We start from the raw sequence: 19651 nt of genomic DNA on the forward strand, positions 1-19651 counted from the left end.
CGAAGGAGGCCATTTCCAACACTTAATTTAGTGCAATTCGTTAGTCTAGATGTTAATGTTATTTAATATTTGTTGCTATTGTTACATAATTAGTAATGGAAAATTGTAAAAAATAATAATTTTCAAAAGAAACATTCAATTCCCCATATTATCCCTTGTGATTCTAATTGCTCAATCCAAAGAAATAATAAAAATTGCACAAAAGTCAGTGGCGTACATTTTTAAGTCAAAAATATTCGTTGAAATCCCGCTCGAGACGCCACTGGACTTATTAAATTGAATCACGTTCGGGCTAAATTAGCTCCTCAATGTTATAAATACCATTGCTAAGTTACAACAAAATTAGGTAAAGAATATTTAAGATATTTAAGAATAACTTTTTTTAATTTTTATTTCAACACCCTGTATCTTGAGAACGAAGAATTTGTGGACCCATGTTCATATGAACATTTCGTCTTGAAATTACCTAAAGAATCGTCTGTTAAATTTATGGTACATACTTAATCAACACCCTGTATAAGAAAAAAAATTCTTGCGAAGAATTTTCTGAATGGAAGACGTTGCACAGGTATATGAAGGTAAATAAAGTATTTCAAAATGAACCACAACGTTTTGAAAACGATACGTTCACAACGATGGCCCACCTTGTATACGGTCACTGAAGTCTACTTGTGTTTTATTATTATCATTACTTTCTCTGGAACGACTTCTCTCCGTACGTCTGAAGTTCCATCCTGAAATTGGGACACGATGAAGTTGCGCACAATCAATACCCACTTAGGCTCTATCCGGCTAGTGGCCGACATTGTCCTTTGGAAATCATTTCGTTGATTCTGATCGCTCCCGGGAGATTTTCAGTGTTTATCCCCGCAGGTAGTGATGGGACCAATAAAGTGAGTAGTTGAATCGATTCCCAATTTGCATGAGGAATGATTGTCCCCTAAACGACGAAGGTAGATTGAGAAATTTGTTTCCTTAACGGAGATTTTAAAAACCTAAATAGGGGTTGTTTACTTCTTCCCTCCAATGACTAAAGTTACAGTTTGATGGGAGTTTTGTTTCGCAGAGTAAACTGCTAACGACAATAACGAAAATAGTTTCCTAGGTTCTTGAGTAGGAAAAATTGTTTTCAAAATGAAATCTCTTGAAAATAACTTTTGTTTGTTAAATAGTACAAACTCATGTTGAATTTGAAGCCAAAGTTCCTTTTGGGTGGGTATCATCTATAAATCTATCCTACTATAACAACTACCTAGTTACTCACGCATTTATTTTTCTGTGATTAGTCATTTTATTCAATGCATGCAGATTGTTCGATATCGGAAAAATCAATACTGACTCGGCGTCTCTCGGCATCGAGACGCTAGCTGCGGCGTCGCAACTGTGAAATTCCGTATCAGTTACGTCCGGGGTAGGTGTATGTTCTTCTGTGTTCGTGTATATTTTCTAGTTCCCGTTGTTTATTGGTGAAATTTTTGCCCAGATTTCCAAGTGAGGATATTGAGTGACCAATATATTGACAGGTTTGTTGTTCTAATCGGTTTCTTTGAGAATTGGAGATGATTGTAAAAATGGGCTACTGATGTTCATTGATCTGACTCTATGTATCTTGAAGTGATTTTGGAGAGAAATAAAAGAAATAGACAGTTTTGTGTGGAGGACGTAAAATAGTGTGAAAAATTTGGTACCAAATCAATCCAAATGTTATCAATAGATGCGGTATCAGTATGACATTACAAAAAGAAAAAGAGTTATTGTGGCTTCCATCTTTGACAGTCAACCATAATAATTAAAAAAAAAATCATATCATTCTGTAGGCAATTTAATCCACTTCTTTTCAGAAATTTCATTAGTCTCGAATACAAATTTTAATTGATTAATCTGCATTTGAGGAAGGTCTACATGGAAAAATCAAAAGCTTTGTGGGCTATAAAGTCGCTAGAACTGGAAAGTCAGATCGTATTTGAATGATATTTTAAAGTTTATAAAGTTGATTAGTTTCGAAAGTTTTAGAAAAGGACTGAAATTCGCCAATTTTGTTTTTTTATAATTTATTTTGTGGCGTTTCTGAGGGAGACATTGGAAGCAACTAACTCTTATTTATTGCCTCTCTTGACATAATGTTTCTGACATTTTCGATTGATGACCTATTCACCTTGTAGAAATTCATATTGAACATGGGATAAAGAAAATAATTTGTCTGATTTCTTTCTTCTTTCGTGTAGTTCAATGATTATATGAAAAAGTTACTTCTTTGCATGATCTACACATCTTTGTATAGAGGTAAAATTTTGAAATTGATTACTTCTTTTCTTTCTTTGGAAGATTCCCACATTTTTTGTATCAAGATAGAAAACTAGAAAGTCAAAATATTCCTTTTCAAAAAGACTAGACGAAAGTATTTTCTTTATCTGTTCTGACAGATTTTCAACATGAGGTGAAGATTAAATTTTGAATTTCAGATAAATTTATAGGCTCTTCAAAATAATCTAGAATTTGAGTATTTTGTTGAACTCTTTTGATGATGTGTTTTACATCACCACACAAAGTTCTTCGGTCATTCATTACCACGGTAGCAAAAAACTCCACTCCGATTTTATGAATTGATTCAAGAGAAAAAAAATGTATCAATTTTGATATTATAAAATATGAAATGATTTTTTTCTATATACAAGCATTAGGCATTCACTAATGCGTTGACTGTTTAACTATTGGAAAGTTATACACCTGAAAGAGAGTAGTAGAATGTTTAGTTATGCTCTTGTATACGATTTAAAATAGTACAGGACCTAACTCGAAAAGTAAGATGATGAATTAAACTGAGAAAACGGTAAGAAACATTTTTTCAGAATGAAACTCCGAGTATTATGATTTTACATACTCATTCAATTATTTTGAAATGGAGGTTAATTCCGGAAATGGTTGATTTTCAAACTATTGCTGATTTATCATTTTTGAAGATTTTGCACTTGCATAGACTACATAGTGATGAAAAAATGTAATTACAGAATGAATGTAATTGCCACGAATAAGACACATTATCAATAATCAAACCGAAGAACTTGATTTATACAAAGGAAGTTTATACAAAATGAAGGATTATTTTCAATGTAAAAAAATGTAATGAGAGCTTTTTACATCATATCCATGTCAGTGAATGTTCAAATTGATCATTACGTATGATAAAAATTCAACTGATCGATGTCTGTTTATCTGTCTGTGCGTTTGTGTTCTCTAATCTCAAAAACGGTTTCAACCGATTTGGGTGCGGTTTTTACCAATGTGGTGAGCTTCATCTCACATTCAGATCAATTTTTTAATGAAAAATCTATATTTTTTCGAAAAATTACGACAAATATCAAATTTTATCAGACCGAAGAAACAATTGTTGACGATTTCCGTTCGTTCATCACCAGGACAGTAGAATTCCTCCTCAATACAGTCCTCAGATTCGTTTTGGTTCCTGTTAGATTTAGGAATACGGTACTGTCTCAGATGAAAATTTTGTGTTACTACTCTGTTCAAATAATGAAGTAAATCTTCATTTTTGTCAAAAAATATTCACTTATTCATCAATTTCTATTCTGTCACTTCCAAAGTAGTCCTCCTCAGATATAATATACTTGTACCAGCGTTTTTTCAATCCTCAAAGCAGTTCTAATATGCAATTTTTGTTATGTCCTTGAGATCTTTGAGCGATTCGGTTTTCATTTCCCCAATAGTAGCAAAATGCCGTCCTCTCATGGGTGTCTACAATCCAGAAAAAAGTCGCAGGGTGGCAAATCTGGTAAATACAGTGGCTCAGGCATGATTATGGTTTCGTTTTTGGCAAATGCTTCCGAACAAGCAATGACGAGTGAGCAAGTGCATTATTGTGATGCAAAAGTCAGTAATTGTTTTCCCACGAGAACTCATGATGAAATACGTCACTGAAATCGAAAACCATGATATTTGATCGAGTTTGGCGTGTTTTTTTGGACTTGTCTCTCCTGCTTGCTCTTCCATTGGAAAGATGGAATTTTTATTTCGATATACCATATACCCATGATTCATCGCCGTTTTTTTGGTCTAAATTCAACAATTTTGGAATGAACTTTGCTGCTACACGCTTCATGCTCAAAAAAATTGCATGGCATGTACCGATCTATATGCTGACATCCTCAGTAACTTCTCTAATAGTGATTCGCCGATTCGTACCATCATTAATATCTTCTCGACCTCTGTGAAAAACTTGTACCAATTTTGAACATGTTTTCCTCTGTATCATGCGATGCAAAACCCTCTGGTGCGACAATCGGTAGTTACACTAATTCCCTAGAGGAGACTGAACCAGTCTGACACAATCAAGTTTTTTTTGTTGTTGCTTCTCTCATTTCCAATTAGCGTGAATTTCCCTGGTGAATATTGTACTTTTCGAAAAAGTTTAATTAAAGTACCTACAGGATTGGGGAATGGTATTTCGTATGTTTGATTTCATACAAAATTGCATTGATCACTCCATAGTTGATATCTCTTTTCGTGAATCTGTTCAGGCTTGTATCATTATGAAATTTTGGAGTGGTCTATGGGAAAGGGTTTATGTTTAATGGGGGCTTGAAGTTCATAGATACTTGTTTATTCGTTTGTAAGAAGGGTTGAGTCAATTATTTTCTTAGTATATGCTGAAAAATCTATGTATAATCTTATCATAGTGTACTGGGGTTTCCGTAACTACTATAATAGTCCGGTCAATTTCGACATTCGAAGCTACCTAAAGTCCCATCAAGCTGAAAATCAGTAAGATCATTTGAAATATGATTTAAAATGGAATTTGAAAGTTCCCTATCTTTCCCCTATATGTAAAAAATTTCATTCAAGGTCAAAGGTCAAAAAAATCAGTTTTTCGCGATTTTCAGCAAAACGGTGAGTTTATTCATAAAAATTCTACAGAAAATATATCAGTACTTTTTTCCTACGAGCCATCGTTTTTGAGATATAACGATTCAAAAAGTTGTAAAAGTTGTAATCGTCATAATATGCATACGTTTCCATGCCACGTATTAGGTAGTGTACTTAGCACGGGTCAGTTGTGATTCTGTTCAATTTGAAACTATTGCAAAATAATGGATATTGGCAGAAATTGAAAAGACAAAAGCAATTCAAGTTGAAAAAAAGTGGTGAAATTTAATCATCCGAGTAGTAACTTTCAAATTTTTCTTCTTATTCTTCTTTTGATCTTCTTATTTTTGTTCGTCTTGTTCTTCTTTTTTATGTTCTTGTTCTTCTTCATCTTCATCCTGAGTACATGTAAACTGCGTTGATAACGATGTATCGCATGTCGCTTCGTTGGAATCAAACGGATCCTTCACTGTTGGTGCTTCAATATTAGAGCACGACCGGCCTTGACAATGTGTACATGCCAGAGAATAAAACAGTCCGGCTTTTTTGCAACCACATTTAGCACTGCACCCCTTTTTGCAGTTGCAAAAAGTTGTGTTCAGCAGTTTTTTCGGCACAGGTGGAAGCAAGAATGAAGCGAATGCCGTTAGTGATAATTTCTTGTCGAGGTGAATTACTATTTTCAAAAACTTCAGCATATGGAACTCAAGGTTACAATGGCGTATTAATTAAGGGACTGGGTTTCATTTTATCTGAAATTCTTATAGTTATAACTTATGTATATTTTATATTGTGAGTGTAAGTTACAATGACCGATTGAAAAATATTGTATATGTATATGTGGCGTATTATGACGATTACAACTCTTACAACTTTTTGAATAGTTATATCTCAAAAACGGTGGCTCGTAGTGAAAAAAGCGTTGATACATTTCGTAAATAATTTTATGATCTACAACTTTTGTCTGAAGTATTTTTATGATGAAACTTGCCGTTTTGCTGAAAATCGCAAAAAACTGGTTTTTATGACCTTTGACCTTGAATAACATTTTTTCCATACAGGAGAGAGATGGGGAACTTTCAAATTTCATTTTTAGTCATATTTTGAACAATTTAATCGATTTTAAGCTTGGTGGGAATTAAGGTAGTTTTACTCTTATTTGTTGATCTAATTTTGATCGGACTATAATAGAAGCAGCGTACGAGGAGATGAAAATTGTTTTTGAGTTGCTGAAAATTGTTTACGTGTTTCACAGTACAAGCTTTATGTTGGACTTTATGTTGTGCAGAATGTCTTAATGGCAATGTGGGAATTTGGGTTTTCCTTATGATTATTCGTTCGAATTTTCATTTGCTGGATGCTGGATGAAAAAAAATACATTCAAGAGTATTATCACAATCTGCAATCAAGTTATTTTGTTTTCTTTCAGGTGTCTCAATGCTACTGAATCCAGATAATGCACAAGATAACCAAAGGTTTGAAAAAGAAGAAAAAAGGCAAGAAATCCAAACGAAAAGAAGAGGAGCTATTTAAGCCGGAAGAACTAGAGAACTACCGCAGGGAACACCAAGGAACCAGCGAGGAAGGACCAGCAGCACAAAACGAAGAGTGGAAAAAATTTCTCGCTCTCACTTCCGGAGTTGATGACATCCTCAAGAAAACCCAGGGAGATCTAGATCGGATCAAGAGTACTTCCTTCTTCCAGAGAAAACCGACAGAAAGTGAAGTTAGGAGAACAGAAGAGACTGCTAGGGCGATAGTCCAAGAAAAAGAAGTTGCTAAAGAAGGTAAAGACAATACATAACTTTGAATATTTACTCAAGGGATGCTGTACTTCTCTAAGATGAGGAGTACGTAAAAATTTTCAATCTATTTTGATTTCCATCAGGTTATTTCGCGAAATATTTGGAGGTTGCTTTTGTGAATTTGAACCTGAAGTTGGTATCTGTTGTTTGTGGTGCTTTGAACTGATACGGAGATTACCTGTAGAAGACTATAAACCCCAAAGTTTTCACATATTGGCGAAATTTCCGAAAAAAGTACTCTGCTGGTACTTCCTCTGATCAGCTAATTTTTCATTTTCTCCACCTGTTGTTCCAACTAGATCTACTGGAATTCATTATAGTCCTCTGAATCATCCACGACCTCTGTGATTCCATTTCAATCTCTATTAATGAGAAGTTCATTATCGAAGATCCTTTTTGTCTTTCACTATCTGAACATATTTATTTTGTATATATCGAAGTTGGTTTTGAGTTCGGATTTCCGTTGCCTATAGAAGGTGGCAACAGAGTTGAAAGCTGAGAAAAGATTTTTTGATGAAGAAACGAAAATATTTGTATGGGTTAGTTGAAAATGGAAGTTATATAAAAAATATGAAAATAAATGAAACAATGAATATGAAAAATGAAGGTGCAGAGAAGAAATGTCTTTGAACCGAATATAATAATGTCAGGACCGACAATTTCGCTTTCTGCTGTCTTGTTGGGAGTTAAAATGGACACAAATATGTCTTGGTACAATCATGTCTCTGAAATTGGGAAGGATGCTTCTCAAAAGCTTGGAACACTGTTCCGAACCAGAAAACTATACACACCTCAGCAGCTTTTGATGCTTTATAAACCTTCTTTGGAGTATTGTTCTTATGTATGGAGCTCCACCACTGAGCATACCCTGAAGCTGGTGAATGCCATCCAGAAAAGAGCCATCCGCCTGATTGGAGAAGCGAACATCACTTGCAACCTTGATAGTCCGGAACGCCCTAGAAAGTTTGGGGATTTGTCTCTCTTCTATAGATACTGTCACGTGGAGTGTTCAAAGTGACTTGGCACATTCGATTCCACCAAGAGCGGCGGAATTAACTTCCTCAGAACGTTTCTCCGAATGGATTTGATTTCCAGCACCTTGAGGATTTTTGTGTGGTGCTCAAAAAATTGCGCTGCCTCACCCATTCAGGAGCTACTACACCCACATGGTATTTCATTAATACATTTCTTGGAGTCGTTGTCAGTGTTGGCTGATAGAAATAGTTTGCCTGGGTTTGAACAACGTTTCAATGGTCCACGACAGGTGTTTGATATGAGGTAGACACATGAATTATTTTCTTGCAGGGCGCTCGTCGTTTTTTTTGAAATTCAATTCCTTATCAAGACTTTCTTTCATTTTGTAGGGAATTAATTCACGATTAATTGGGGTCTGAATGATTCGTAGATGGTCCTTTTCACTAGGAAAAGAAGTATAACGGGCTCAAAACCTCCCGAAATCTTCAAAAGCAAAGTTAACGTCTCCCAAGCGGTGAAATACCTCAGTACTATCCTCGACAGGAAGCTAACATGGAACTCTCATCTACAGCGTAGAGCAGAAAGGGCATACGTGGCTTATGAGCAATGTCGGAGGGCAGTGGGTCTTTCATCCCGTGTGGTCACCTGAATCTACACTGCAATAATAATACCTATGCTAACGTATGGAACCATTGCATGGGGACCGAAAGTTCTACAAGCAACGCCCATCTAAAAATTATATCAAATACAGCGACTGGCTTGTTTATAACATCACAGGAGCCATGAGAACAACACCAACCGCGGCAATGGAGTAAATTACGGGTCTAACCCCTCTGGAATGAAAGGATGCAATCTTGCCAGGATCACCTTGGGCGACCCTGGGAAGTTGGCGCCGAAGAAATATCTGGCGATGACCAGGAATAATCTACGCTTAACAGTAGGATTTCTGACTGGCCACTGTCAACTGAGGAAACACCTCCATAATATGGGGCTAGTGAACACATCTCTATGCAGGATGGGTGAACAGGAAGATGAGACTCAGGTACGTCCTGTGCGAGTGCCCGGAGTTATCGTCAATAAGAGAGTGTGTGTTCGGTGAGTCTTGGCCTACACCTGCCGATATAAAGGAGACGTCTCCCAGTGACATGTCCACCTTCCTGCAAAGAACAGGATGTACGATGACCTAGGAGGACAACTCCTCGGGAGGATGTAAAATGGGTCACATGTGGCCTAAGTGCTGTGGGCTTACACTCCCCCTCCCTACCCGACAGGGAGATATGGAAGTGGTGTTTCAATTCAATTTCGGATCAGATTTCGAAACTTTTGAATCAAATTTTCCAGACAATGAAAGTCCGAGCCCCTAACATTCAATCAAAAACATTTGTTCATTGTTACTGTAGATTAATTTGTTCTATTTAGGTTTTCATCATTAAGTATGATAGCAGGTAGTTCAGTTATTTATTAAGAATGTTAATTTTTCAATCAATACTACTGAGTGAGTCCCTTCAAGTTCACTTCTATACCTTTCACAATTCAGAGCCTGCAAAACCTACTCCATCCCAACTTGGCATCGTAGAGGTCTCAGAGTCCGAGTCAGAAGAAGATGAAGATGACGGTATCTTCGATACTGCCTACATTGATGCGATAGCCGCAGGAGAAGTCAAGTTAGCGTACATCCCAGAGTCTCCAACTGAGAAACAAGACGGAGATGATCCGTTTGACACTTCTATCGCCGAGAGAGCAATCTTAGGACCAGAAGTTGAAAGGAAGGGAAAGAAACTAGTGCCATTAGGATCAGCAGTCGAAGTACTCACCGGGAGAGTTCAGCTGCCTACTTGCGCTACGAAACGCCCCATTGCTAGGAGGCAGATTCTCAAGGAAAAGGACTTGTTATTGGGGAGTTTCGACGATACTTCTAAATTGGAAATTGCCGTTGAAGGTAAATAGAAAAATCAATCATTAATGTCAATAAATATAATAAACCTGTAAGTGATGTGTGTGTGTTCTTGTGCACCTATCTTGAAAGCGTTTCAACTGATTCAGTTGCTGTTAACATAATAATAATAAGGGGAGGGTAAGAACAAAGTTGCTGCAACAAATATGCTTGCCGTTCCAATATTACTCTACTCGTTTGGAGTAGTGAAGTGGACCCGAGAGGAGCTGTATCAACTCGACGTAAAGACCCAAGAAATGATGCATCTCTATAGGAGTTTGCATCCCAAATCGTCCGTTCCACGGTTGTACTTCCCCCGACAACAGGGAGGCCGTGAACTTTTGAGTTTGGAGTGTCTACATGACAAAATGGTACTGAATACAGCTTGTAAAGTCGTCAGGAGTTCGGATCCCTTTCTCTGCATGGTCCGTGACCATGAGAGAGCAGGAATTGGAGCATTTCTCCTTAAGACAGCTGCTCGAGCAGCTGATGAACTTGGTATAGTTTTCGACTCTGAACGAGGTGACTACAACTCTGTCACCGAGTTGGAACCCGTTCAGCAAAAAGCTTAGATAGAAGCCGCAGAGATCACCTAACTTCTGCGGAAACACAAGGATAAGCCAATGCATGGGGTCTTCTCCAATAACATTGGGGACCTTGGCTTACCAAAGCGCCTGACCTTCGCAGGTCGAGTGGGCTGAAGTCGGAAACTGAGGGGTTCATAATGGCTTGCCAGGATGGAGTCTTCAACACCTTATTCTACCGCAGTCGCGTGATGGGTAAAGAGGTTCCTGACACAAGGTGTAGGGCCTGCCGCGAGGCGCCCGAGACCCTAATCCATCGACAAAACGCGGCCCTAAGAGTGCTATATCACCATTTACGGTACTCTTACGGTATTGACGAGACACGGGTGTTGCCCTAAGCTCCGGGGGATATTGAATCCGTTGTGAAGAACGAGAAGTGCCAAATTCATTGGAACTATTCCCTACCCTTAGGCTCATGTAAGCTAATAAGCCTAATGTGGTCCTTCTCGACCACCAGAGCAAAACGATATTTGTCGTGGAGTTTTCAGCTCCTGGCGAGACGAATATCGTCAGAAAAGAGGAGGAAAAACGGATAAAATATCGAGATTTTCTCTTCGAACTCCGCAGACTCTATCCAGATCACTTGTGGAGAGTGATCATTGGTTGATAATGCTAGCGCGCCCTCACTAATGTATCGGGGCTTCGGGGGATAGGGCCTGACCAGCGCACACTACAGATCGCTCACAAGATCGTCGTTGGAATTGTTTGATCGAGACATTTCCAGTCACTGCGCGTGTGACGTCATGCTCAGGTGGAGGTCCCTTCGTCGAATTGGGTGACTGTAGTCAGCTGCGGCGTTAGGGATTTTGTAACAATAACAATAATAGAGGAGAGAAAAAAATAATACATCAAATAGTTGCCAATAATATGATGGAATCGGCCGATACTTGATGAAAATCCATAACTAACGTATTCCAAAAACACTTTATTGTGAGATTTTCACTAAATTGTTTTACAAAAACGCAACACGTGTTTCGCCATACAATGGCTTCATCTGGCGTGTCTTTCAACTAATTCTACACATTCAATACTAAATATATATATAGTTTATGGAGTACCTGAAATCAAAGTACCTGTAAACGAAGTACCTGAATTTTAAGTAGCTGATATTTTACCTGAGTTTCTAACGAATTAAATTACCTGCACTTATGATCCATTTTCACATTTGAAAAAATATATTCAGTAACGGAGAGTTATTGAGTTCTAATTGATCATTCAGTAAATTACCCGAATTCCTGAATCTATTGATTTCTAAACATTCTAGATGATTAAGTTTCAAACTCTTCTCTTCTAAATTCGGATAGATCAGGAGTATATAAGCTGACTTGTGGCTCCTGTCCAAAACTGTATATTGGGCAAACAGGAAGAACATTTTTCCAACGAATTAAAGAACATAGGAGTAGTTTTGTAAATAGAAAGACCAATTCCACATTTGCAAACCATCTTTTAGCAGAAGAACACGAGTTCAATCATGAGTACGAGGTGTTACATTTAGAAAAGAAGAGTTTGAAACTTAATCATCTAGAATGTTTAGAAATCAATAGATTCAGGAATTCGGGTAATTTACTGAATGATCAATTAGAACTCAATAACTCTCCGTTACTGAATATATTTTTTCAAATGTGAAAATGGATCATAAGTGCAGGTAATTTAATTCGTTAGAAACTCAGGTAAAATATCAGCTACTTAAAATTCAGGTACTTGGCGAAACACGTGTTGCGTTTTTGTAAAACAATTTAGTGAAAATCTCACAATAAAGTGTTTTTGGAATACGTTAGTTGCCAATAACTCTTAATGTTCTTAACATTATTTTGGTCAATTTAACAATTTCATTGCTCTAACATACATTGAATTTAAAATTTTTAAAATTAGCACTGAGCAGTAAGCATCTGTGATTTTATTTCTTTCTTAAATTGATGAATATTATGATTTAAAAGGGGTAAAATTTCATTCATATAAGAAGGGCCTATATAAGAAAACATTCTTCAAAAAAATTACTCAAAACAAAACAATAATGAGAAGACTTCATGTGCGTGGCTGAGTGAAGAAATTCCCCCACCTACACCCGTTACTAGGTAACCGATAGCGTGCACGGGCGGGAATTGCGGATTGATCGACGACGCGATCTCGCACCGCTCGGCGGCTCGGCAATCGTGTCTGACGTTTTCCAATATTTAAAATTTTCGCGCGGTGTCAGAAAACGAGACTATTTTGCGTCCCGGATCATTGTACGGGGACAACGGGACGTTGGGACAACGGGACCACCAACAATACTCGATATGATAAGAGTTTTAACTAACCTGAGTTTCAATTCTTCTGATAACTGATACTTGAATTTATATAGCGATTTGAGTTGTAAGAATGATACTTTGAAAATGTTTGTCACATGTTCATGAAAAGACAAAGAGCTACCTATGGTTACGCCAAGATTTTTAGCACTGTCTACCCAGTCAATGTCTGCGTTATCGAGAGTGAGTCTAAAGCTACACTAAGTTTCCACTATTTGTCTTTGAGACCCTATGCATGAGGTCAAAGTTTCATTTGGATTGATTTTCAGTCCATGATTCTCCGAGTATAGGAATGTTTTGTGCAAATCTGTGTTTATATTGGCCACGCAACTTTCTGTATCGGTGTTATGAGAAGACAAATACTTGACAATGTGATAAGAAAGTGGGATAATTAAAAATAAACACTGAAAACATCAATGGTCCTAAAATACTTCCCTGCGGTATACCTGAGATTGTTTCTTTTAAGGATGACCATGAGTAATCATCCAGTTTGACCCTCTGTAATCGGCCTGTGAGATAGCTGTTCATCCATAAGCTTGAAAACACTTCAAGTGAATTGATAGTTCAAACCTATTAATGAATTGAATGAATCTCATATCAAAATAGACCCTATTTATTTGCGAATATGATGATATAGAGTTGTGTGTGATAAATTTGGCCTGAAGATTTTTGCCAAGCTTCAAAAAGCAAAATTTTGATGTGGTTGAAGATATGGGATAGAGAGGTACGAGCAATGAGCCCCGATGAAAGAGGAAGCAGCATTGCAATTGCGCGCGCATTGTCAGTATATCGTGATAAAAAAATTGTTGAAAAATAATTTGTATGACGTTTTCAAAAATTATTCAATGAGATGATTTCTCATAGAATGAAGAAATTTCAAAATAACTATGTTGGGTTAACTGAAGTGCAACTTGATTTTATTGTTTGCTTGAAGGTGAAATGCATTGATTTTAATGGTTATTATGTCTAGTGTTATGAAAAGGTGACTGCATTGGAAAATAAATTCGATGACTCTCAAATATTTATTTGAGAGTTAAACGTTGATATAATTTCATTAACATCCGGCAGATGAAAGAACTTCGCAACAAACCAAAATTTGCCTCTCTTCTCCATTTATTTTTCAAAGGGTGAATGAACACTTTTCAAATTAACAACTTGTGTTTGTGTTTCAATTTTCGATGATATAACAATACTTTGTCGCCTCACTATGCTGTATTCACAATTTCTCCAACAGATACATCAGAAATAAAAAAGACTCTTTTGGACGAAGACCCTGTACCACTGCCGGAAGCGCCTATTGATTTGAGCAATCCAATACAGTTTCCTCCAGTTTCACTACCCGTTTCTATCGTCCCCGCCGATGAGGGGAGCATAATCGATGAGTTTGACGTCATTGCCAAGACAGTCGATGATGACGATATAGAATTTGAAGCCTTGGCTGCCGAGAGCTTGTCAAAAACTTCCAGTGCTACAGTGAATTTGCAGTTTGATGTCTCGTCGACAGTAGCTGACGATTTCAAGTGGAGCGCTTTTGAGGCAGAGTATGTTGAATCTATATAATAGTTTAGTTATTATTATAATTTTGAATAGCCTTCATCGATAAATATGATTGAGGTGTAGTTTCGAATGTCACTTCGAGTAATTTGGGATTTGAGCCGAGATGCACTTACGCATATTTGGAAAGTTATGAACAAGTCAACTATATATTGCTTTTTCTTCTTCTTGAGAACGATTGCGGATGTTTGAAAATTAAAAAAATTATCTTCGAAGAGTGAGAAACTCTTCGAAACCAATGTTTTTCTCTCAAATATATGGCGTCAATGTCAATAGTTCCAATTGAGAGGTGAAAATTTGTATAAAAAATTCTAACCCAAAATCAGGTAGGTATTTCGTATATAGTTCAACAAAAAATTATTGATTTGAAAAACATTTTTCCGCAATTTTTCCGCATTATGCTATTGTTATTTGACATTATTCTGAGATGAAGGTTCACAAAAATGATTTTTGGAATATTGGCTTGAAACTTTTTTGCCTTCGGCAAAATAAAATTTTCCATTCATTTATAAACAATCAAATATAAAAAATGAAAAACATATATCAAGTTCAAATTGGAAGGGATATATCTTTTTTTGGAGCAACGTTTCCCACAATTTTTTTTATATATGAATATGGAGTAGTACAAAGCCAAACCCTTCCTGTGCCATAATTGAAGCATTGCTTCAGAAATTGTTTTGGAGAAATGCATTATTTTTGAGTTATTTGAATTTTTTTGGCATCTGATATCCATATCGTTTTTTAAAAAATACTTATGATACATAAAAATACATACACTATTCATTTTTGTTATTTGATATTATTGTAAACAAACCATTTCTTCTTGAAAAATCGTCATTTTTCAGTGTCTTTTTGTTTTCTGCAAAAATATTATCTTGCCAGGTTTTAATTTTTATTTTTTTTATTTGAAAAACAATTTGCTATGAACAAGTAAACTTTTACTATTGGACCCTCCACCGCAACCCGCAAGGGTTTATTGTGGCTGACACCAATTCAAATTCGATTATATAAACGAATAAACCCAGCTTCTTAACGAAGCCGATTAGTTTATATATACGTTTATATGGTGACTGATCTTTCAGGTCAGATGTTGATAGTGTAGTTCTACTGAACTCTGAAAACCTGATTCGGTCCGCAGCAGAGCAGGCACAAAGTATATGCTCTGCTGTTCCATCACACATACTGTCTTTCGACAGTCCGAGTCTACATATGATGATTCAGACGACAGTGACTTGAGAGGAGGCCTGTTAGACATCGTAGTTCATCCCTACTTCAGTCCGACTGTTTGGTTTCAAGCTCCTTAGGGTTAATGAAAGCCTTTGAGTGAGCTAATCCTGGAAGATTTCGCCAGAAGTCATCAAATCTCCATGCCATAGAAAGTGATCAGTGGTCTGACAATCATCACATATATTCAATTGATTTGTTTGAGACCTGAAACCCAAGTTTTACCGCAAATCCTTCGACATATCTATAGGGACAACTTTTTCCAAGTGAGCGTTACAACTGAGATTTTTATCAAGGACAATGCCAAGATATTTCACTTCTGTTCTAAATAGAATGACCCCAACATTGAGGGAAAGTGGCGTTAGATCGTCCAGTTTTCTCCTCCTGGTGAAGGGGATTATCACAGGTTTGCTGGGGTTGACAAACATCTGCTCCCTTTGGCACCAACTGTGTCAGAGGAGCAGATGTACTCTGGAGGAGTACATTTCCTGGACCTTGCCAAGATGACAAAGTCATCCCCATGACCTTGAAGATCTACATGTCTACATGGGCATCGAGCAGACTATCCATCAGGAGCGACCTCAATAGGGGAGATAGTACCCCACTTTGAGGGCAGCCCAATTTTTGAGTAGTAAAAAATTGAATTTGAATAACCGTGTATCAATTTGTTTTGAGGAAAATTCAATTTTTTTCTACTTCTCCATCAATATATAAGAATATGGGAAACTTCCAAAGAAATGGAGAAAGCAAATAACTTCAAAATGAACTCTCTACAAATTTTTGTTAACCATGCATATAAATTACTTTCAGACAGAAACATTGAATTACACAAAAAAAGTATTTTCGAAAGAGCTATTTTTATATGAACGTTGAATTATATAGAAAAAGCTTTTTCCTATCTAGTTTGCACTCCAAATATCCATTATGGAATCACATCAGATATTATCCACAGGATTGCTACACAATCTAATATATAAAAATGGATGTTTGTTGGTTGGTAAGTGATAAACTTCTACATCACTCAACCGATCGTGATGAAACTTGACATGTATGAGTAATTTTTCATAGAGAAAGTTTTTAGGCTATCAATTTTTCTGTAACTCGCCACTAGATGGCGCTGCAGAACAGTTTTTTGGAAGCACTGTTCTATAACGCTGTTATAGTTAGTTCGTTGATTCTGATTTGGTCAAAACATTGAAACAGCAGCGATACAGCAACAAAGTACTAGTATAGTATATGAAAGAAATACAATTTCATTCAGATGAGAGTGTTTCACACTGTCATCGACGATGGCGGATTCCAATGTTTAGGAATGAGATACTTGCTTCTTCAGCACCAATCTGGATAATATTACATTTCACATTTTTTGTATAAAAAGTAGGAAGTCAAAACTTTCTTTTCTATTTTTATTCCACAACTTTTTCAGTACTAGAGAAATTATTTGCCACTACAAATTGTTTATCAAATGAACAAATGGAATATAAGAAAATATTATAATTTTCCAGAATACAAACCAACAGTGGTAATAATGATAAACATGTTTATTTTCAGGCCCATTCCAAATGATGAAGAACTTTTAGAAGACGACGATCCATTCGATACAACCTTTGCTGCGAATATCTTGCCAGATCTCAAGTTGGACAAAACTATCTTTGGTGAATTACACTCATCAGGTTTGGTCAATGGAGATACCGATGAGAATCTAATATATTCTGATGAACGTATCTCAGGTTTGTATTATACACATTTTTCAATGATACGAGTATAAAACTGCAGTCCCATCACATTAACTACATTGAAAGATAAGAGTGATACTGAAATTAGGAGTAAAACTTCAACTTTTTTTTAACTAATATAAGTTTATTGATAGATACATATTAGATACATGTGAGAACTTAACAAAAAATAAATAATAATTGCGCAAAGAAACTTTTCCTCAGTTATCTTAAAGGTGCGATTTTGTTCCATCCTTTTCATAAAAGAGGACGTATGCTTCTCCACTCACATTTGTGCCACGCGCTAGTATACGGGTGTCTGCAGTATGCTGTGATAGCTTATTGTTAGTAATATTGATTAATTTGTTAATTGTGGAAAATTGTTTCATGCCTTTGATGTCAAAGTTCTCAGATGACTCTCCAGAGAAGCTAATAATTCGAAACGAAAAACAGATTTTTGATACGACTTCCAAAACAAAATAGAACGAAGGAATGTGAAAGGTAAACTTGGTAGTGAACGTAGTTCGGCAACACTGACACTGGAGGAAGCTGTTGAATTTGAATGATAATCAATATGCTTTCCGGAAGCAAAAAACCGTATTTGTTATCTCCACACATGTCACAAACATTTGGAATGATAAAATGAGTTTGCAGCTGGTGCGGTTTTATTGCTTATCAATTGTTTTTGTTCGTCACTCCCAAGTTTCTCAAAGACCTTTTTTTTACCATCTATACATTTAAAAAGAATGTACGCCAGATATTTCAATTTCCTGAAGAATGCATATGTTTGTTCTGTTTAATCATCTGAACCTTGGTTTTCTCTAAGGAGATCAATATGGCGAAACCAGTAACCATTATGTCAGAGATTCCAATTTCGCTAGGTGGGTCGATTAATTCAATAGATGTGAAATGGGATACTGATAACTTGGCACATTCACTTCACTAGAAGTCGAATTTGGGAGCTGTACACACCTCAGTGACTACTAATGAAACATAAGACTCAAGTTTGACCTTCTTTGTAATTTGTCTCACATCATTGATGCTCAAATCCCAAGCATACCAAGTGGCTGCTTTATCCCACTCATGTACCTCATTGGAAACACAAGCATCACGAACAACTCTGTTAGCCTGAATTAATGAAATGTCTCTCTTCTATAAATAATCTCATGAAAGTTGTTCAACTCACTTACCACTTTTGATTCCACCGGAGGATATATTGTTTCGGAAGTAAGCGGGTCATTTCAGTTTCACATAGCTTCGTGGAACGAGTTTTCACACTCCTTAGCTACACATATATTTATTTTCTGATTGATTCCACAGAATAGATCTGATCACTCTGCAACAAATATTACTATAACAACTCCACACTGGACTGGAAAGTAATGAAGCTGCAAGGGAGTGTACTGCTGTCAGTTTAATTGAACCAGAACCGGTCGTTGATATAACTTTAGGTTTTGCCAAACAAACACTGAAGCAAAAAAGTTCGTACTCTCGTCAAAATCTATCGAGATTGGTCTATTCTAAGGTTCATCTTCAGACGAGCCATCATCCTTAGATGTTACCAAACAATTGTTGAAATACAGCAGAGATGATGTGGTGATAATAACTACAATCGAGAAGTTGCCAAAAATCTACGTATATATTCAGTTTTTATCTAATTCAGAACTTGGAATATCATTATCAATTATTTTCAAGCAACTGCCAATAAATCTATTAAACTCCAGTTATTTTCCAGAAAGTGATCTGAATTTGATCAAACCAGAAGACAGAGATCTTCTTGGAGGCAGCAACGTTGACTTATCCATTTGTGGTTTTCAAATTCAACAAAAATCTAGCGGATCCAACTCTGACCCCTTCCAAACCAAAAAATCTGATGAAGACGTTTTGAGCGATGACGAATTCGATCCAAGAGCCGAAGAAAAGAGAAGAGAACGAACCACCTCACGACCAGACATTTTGAATATCTCCGGAGTTAAAACTGTGTCGTTTGATCTGACATCTCCAAATCAAACCGCACTAGATATCGACAAAAACAAAATAGCCAAACCTTTGACACCCTTCTACTCAAGGAAGAACTCTGTACCAGAATTACCGATCTCTGAAGATCCTTTCGACACCTCATTCGCAACCAACGTAGCCCCTGGTAAGGCAGAGTTGAAACTCATCGAGAGTGAACTGTTTGATCCAGAAGTTGAGAGGAATTTGAGCCTGGTTGACAAAAACTTCGATCCCAGAGACGAAACCCAGGCAAAGATAGATAAAATTGTAGACAGCATCAAAGAGATCTCTAAGCCTAAGTTGAGTTCACTCTCAGAATCCATCGATCTACTAGCGATTGATAACGACATCTCCATTAAAGTCCTCACTCCGGGTGACGTGAAGTATAATCCTGAGGAATTCAGCTACTGCGATCCGTTCGACACTTCGATAGCTTGTAACATCCTACCGGGTAAGACCGAACTGAAGATACTCGAAAACGAACTCATCTTCTCGCCTCCAGATATCGCTTCCGATATAAAAATCGACGATATATTGATCCAAGGTGAAGATATAATAATTAGGAAACCACTAAATCCTTCTGAAGAAAGCAAATCTGCGGTGCCTGAAGATTTTGATCCCTTCGACACTAGCTGTGCTAATAACATACAACCTGGTAAGGCTGAACTGAAGCTACTTGAATCAGAGCTCATATAAG

At 36.8% G+C, this 19651-nt stretch overlaps 1 protein-coding gene across 4 annotated transcripts; it reads left to right on the top strand.

Annotated features, from left to right (window-relative positions):
* The first annotated feature begins 768 nt into the window (after window positions 1-768).
* On the top strand, window positions 769-19650 carry LOC111506698 (protein stoned-A). Of its 4 annotated transcripts, none has more exons than XM_023161864.2 (6): window positions 769-893; window positions 6308-6665; window positions 9196-9597; window positions 13698-14004; window positions 16793-16971; window positions 18692-19650. In XM_023161864.2, the coding sequence occupies exons 2-6, from the start codon at window positions 6335-6337 to the stop codon at window positions 19648-19650; spliced, it is 2178 nt and encodes a 725-aa protein (XP_023017632.2). In that variant the 5' UTR covers window positions 769-893; window positions 6308-6334. The 4 variants fall into 4 exon arrangements, with proteins under 4 accessions (XP_023017632.2, XP_023017633.2, XP_074038101.1 ...); XM_023161865.2 differs by lacking the exon at window positions 769-893 and adding an exon at window positions 1381-1523; XM_074182000.1 differs by lacking the exon at window positions 769-893 and adding an exon at window positions 5545-5670.
* Window position 19651: the final 1 nt, after the last annotated feature.

Source organism: Leptinotarsa decemlineata, unplaced genomic scaffold, assembly GCF_025532065.1.
Source record: "Leptinotarsa decemlineata unplaced genomic scaffold, Ldec_3_MD MMD2_tig00026328_RagTag_RagTag, whole genome shotgun sequence".
Taxonomy (NCBI): Eukaryota; Metazoa; Arthropoda; class Insecta; order Coleoptera; family Chrysomelidae; genus Leptinotarsa; species Leptinotarsa decemlineata.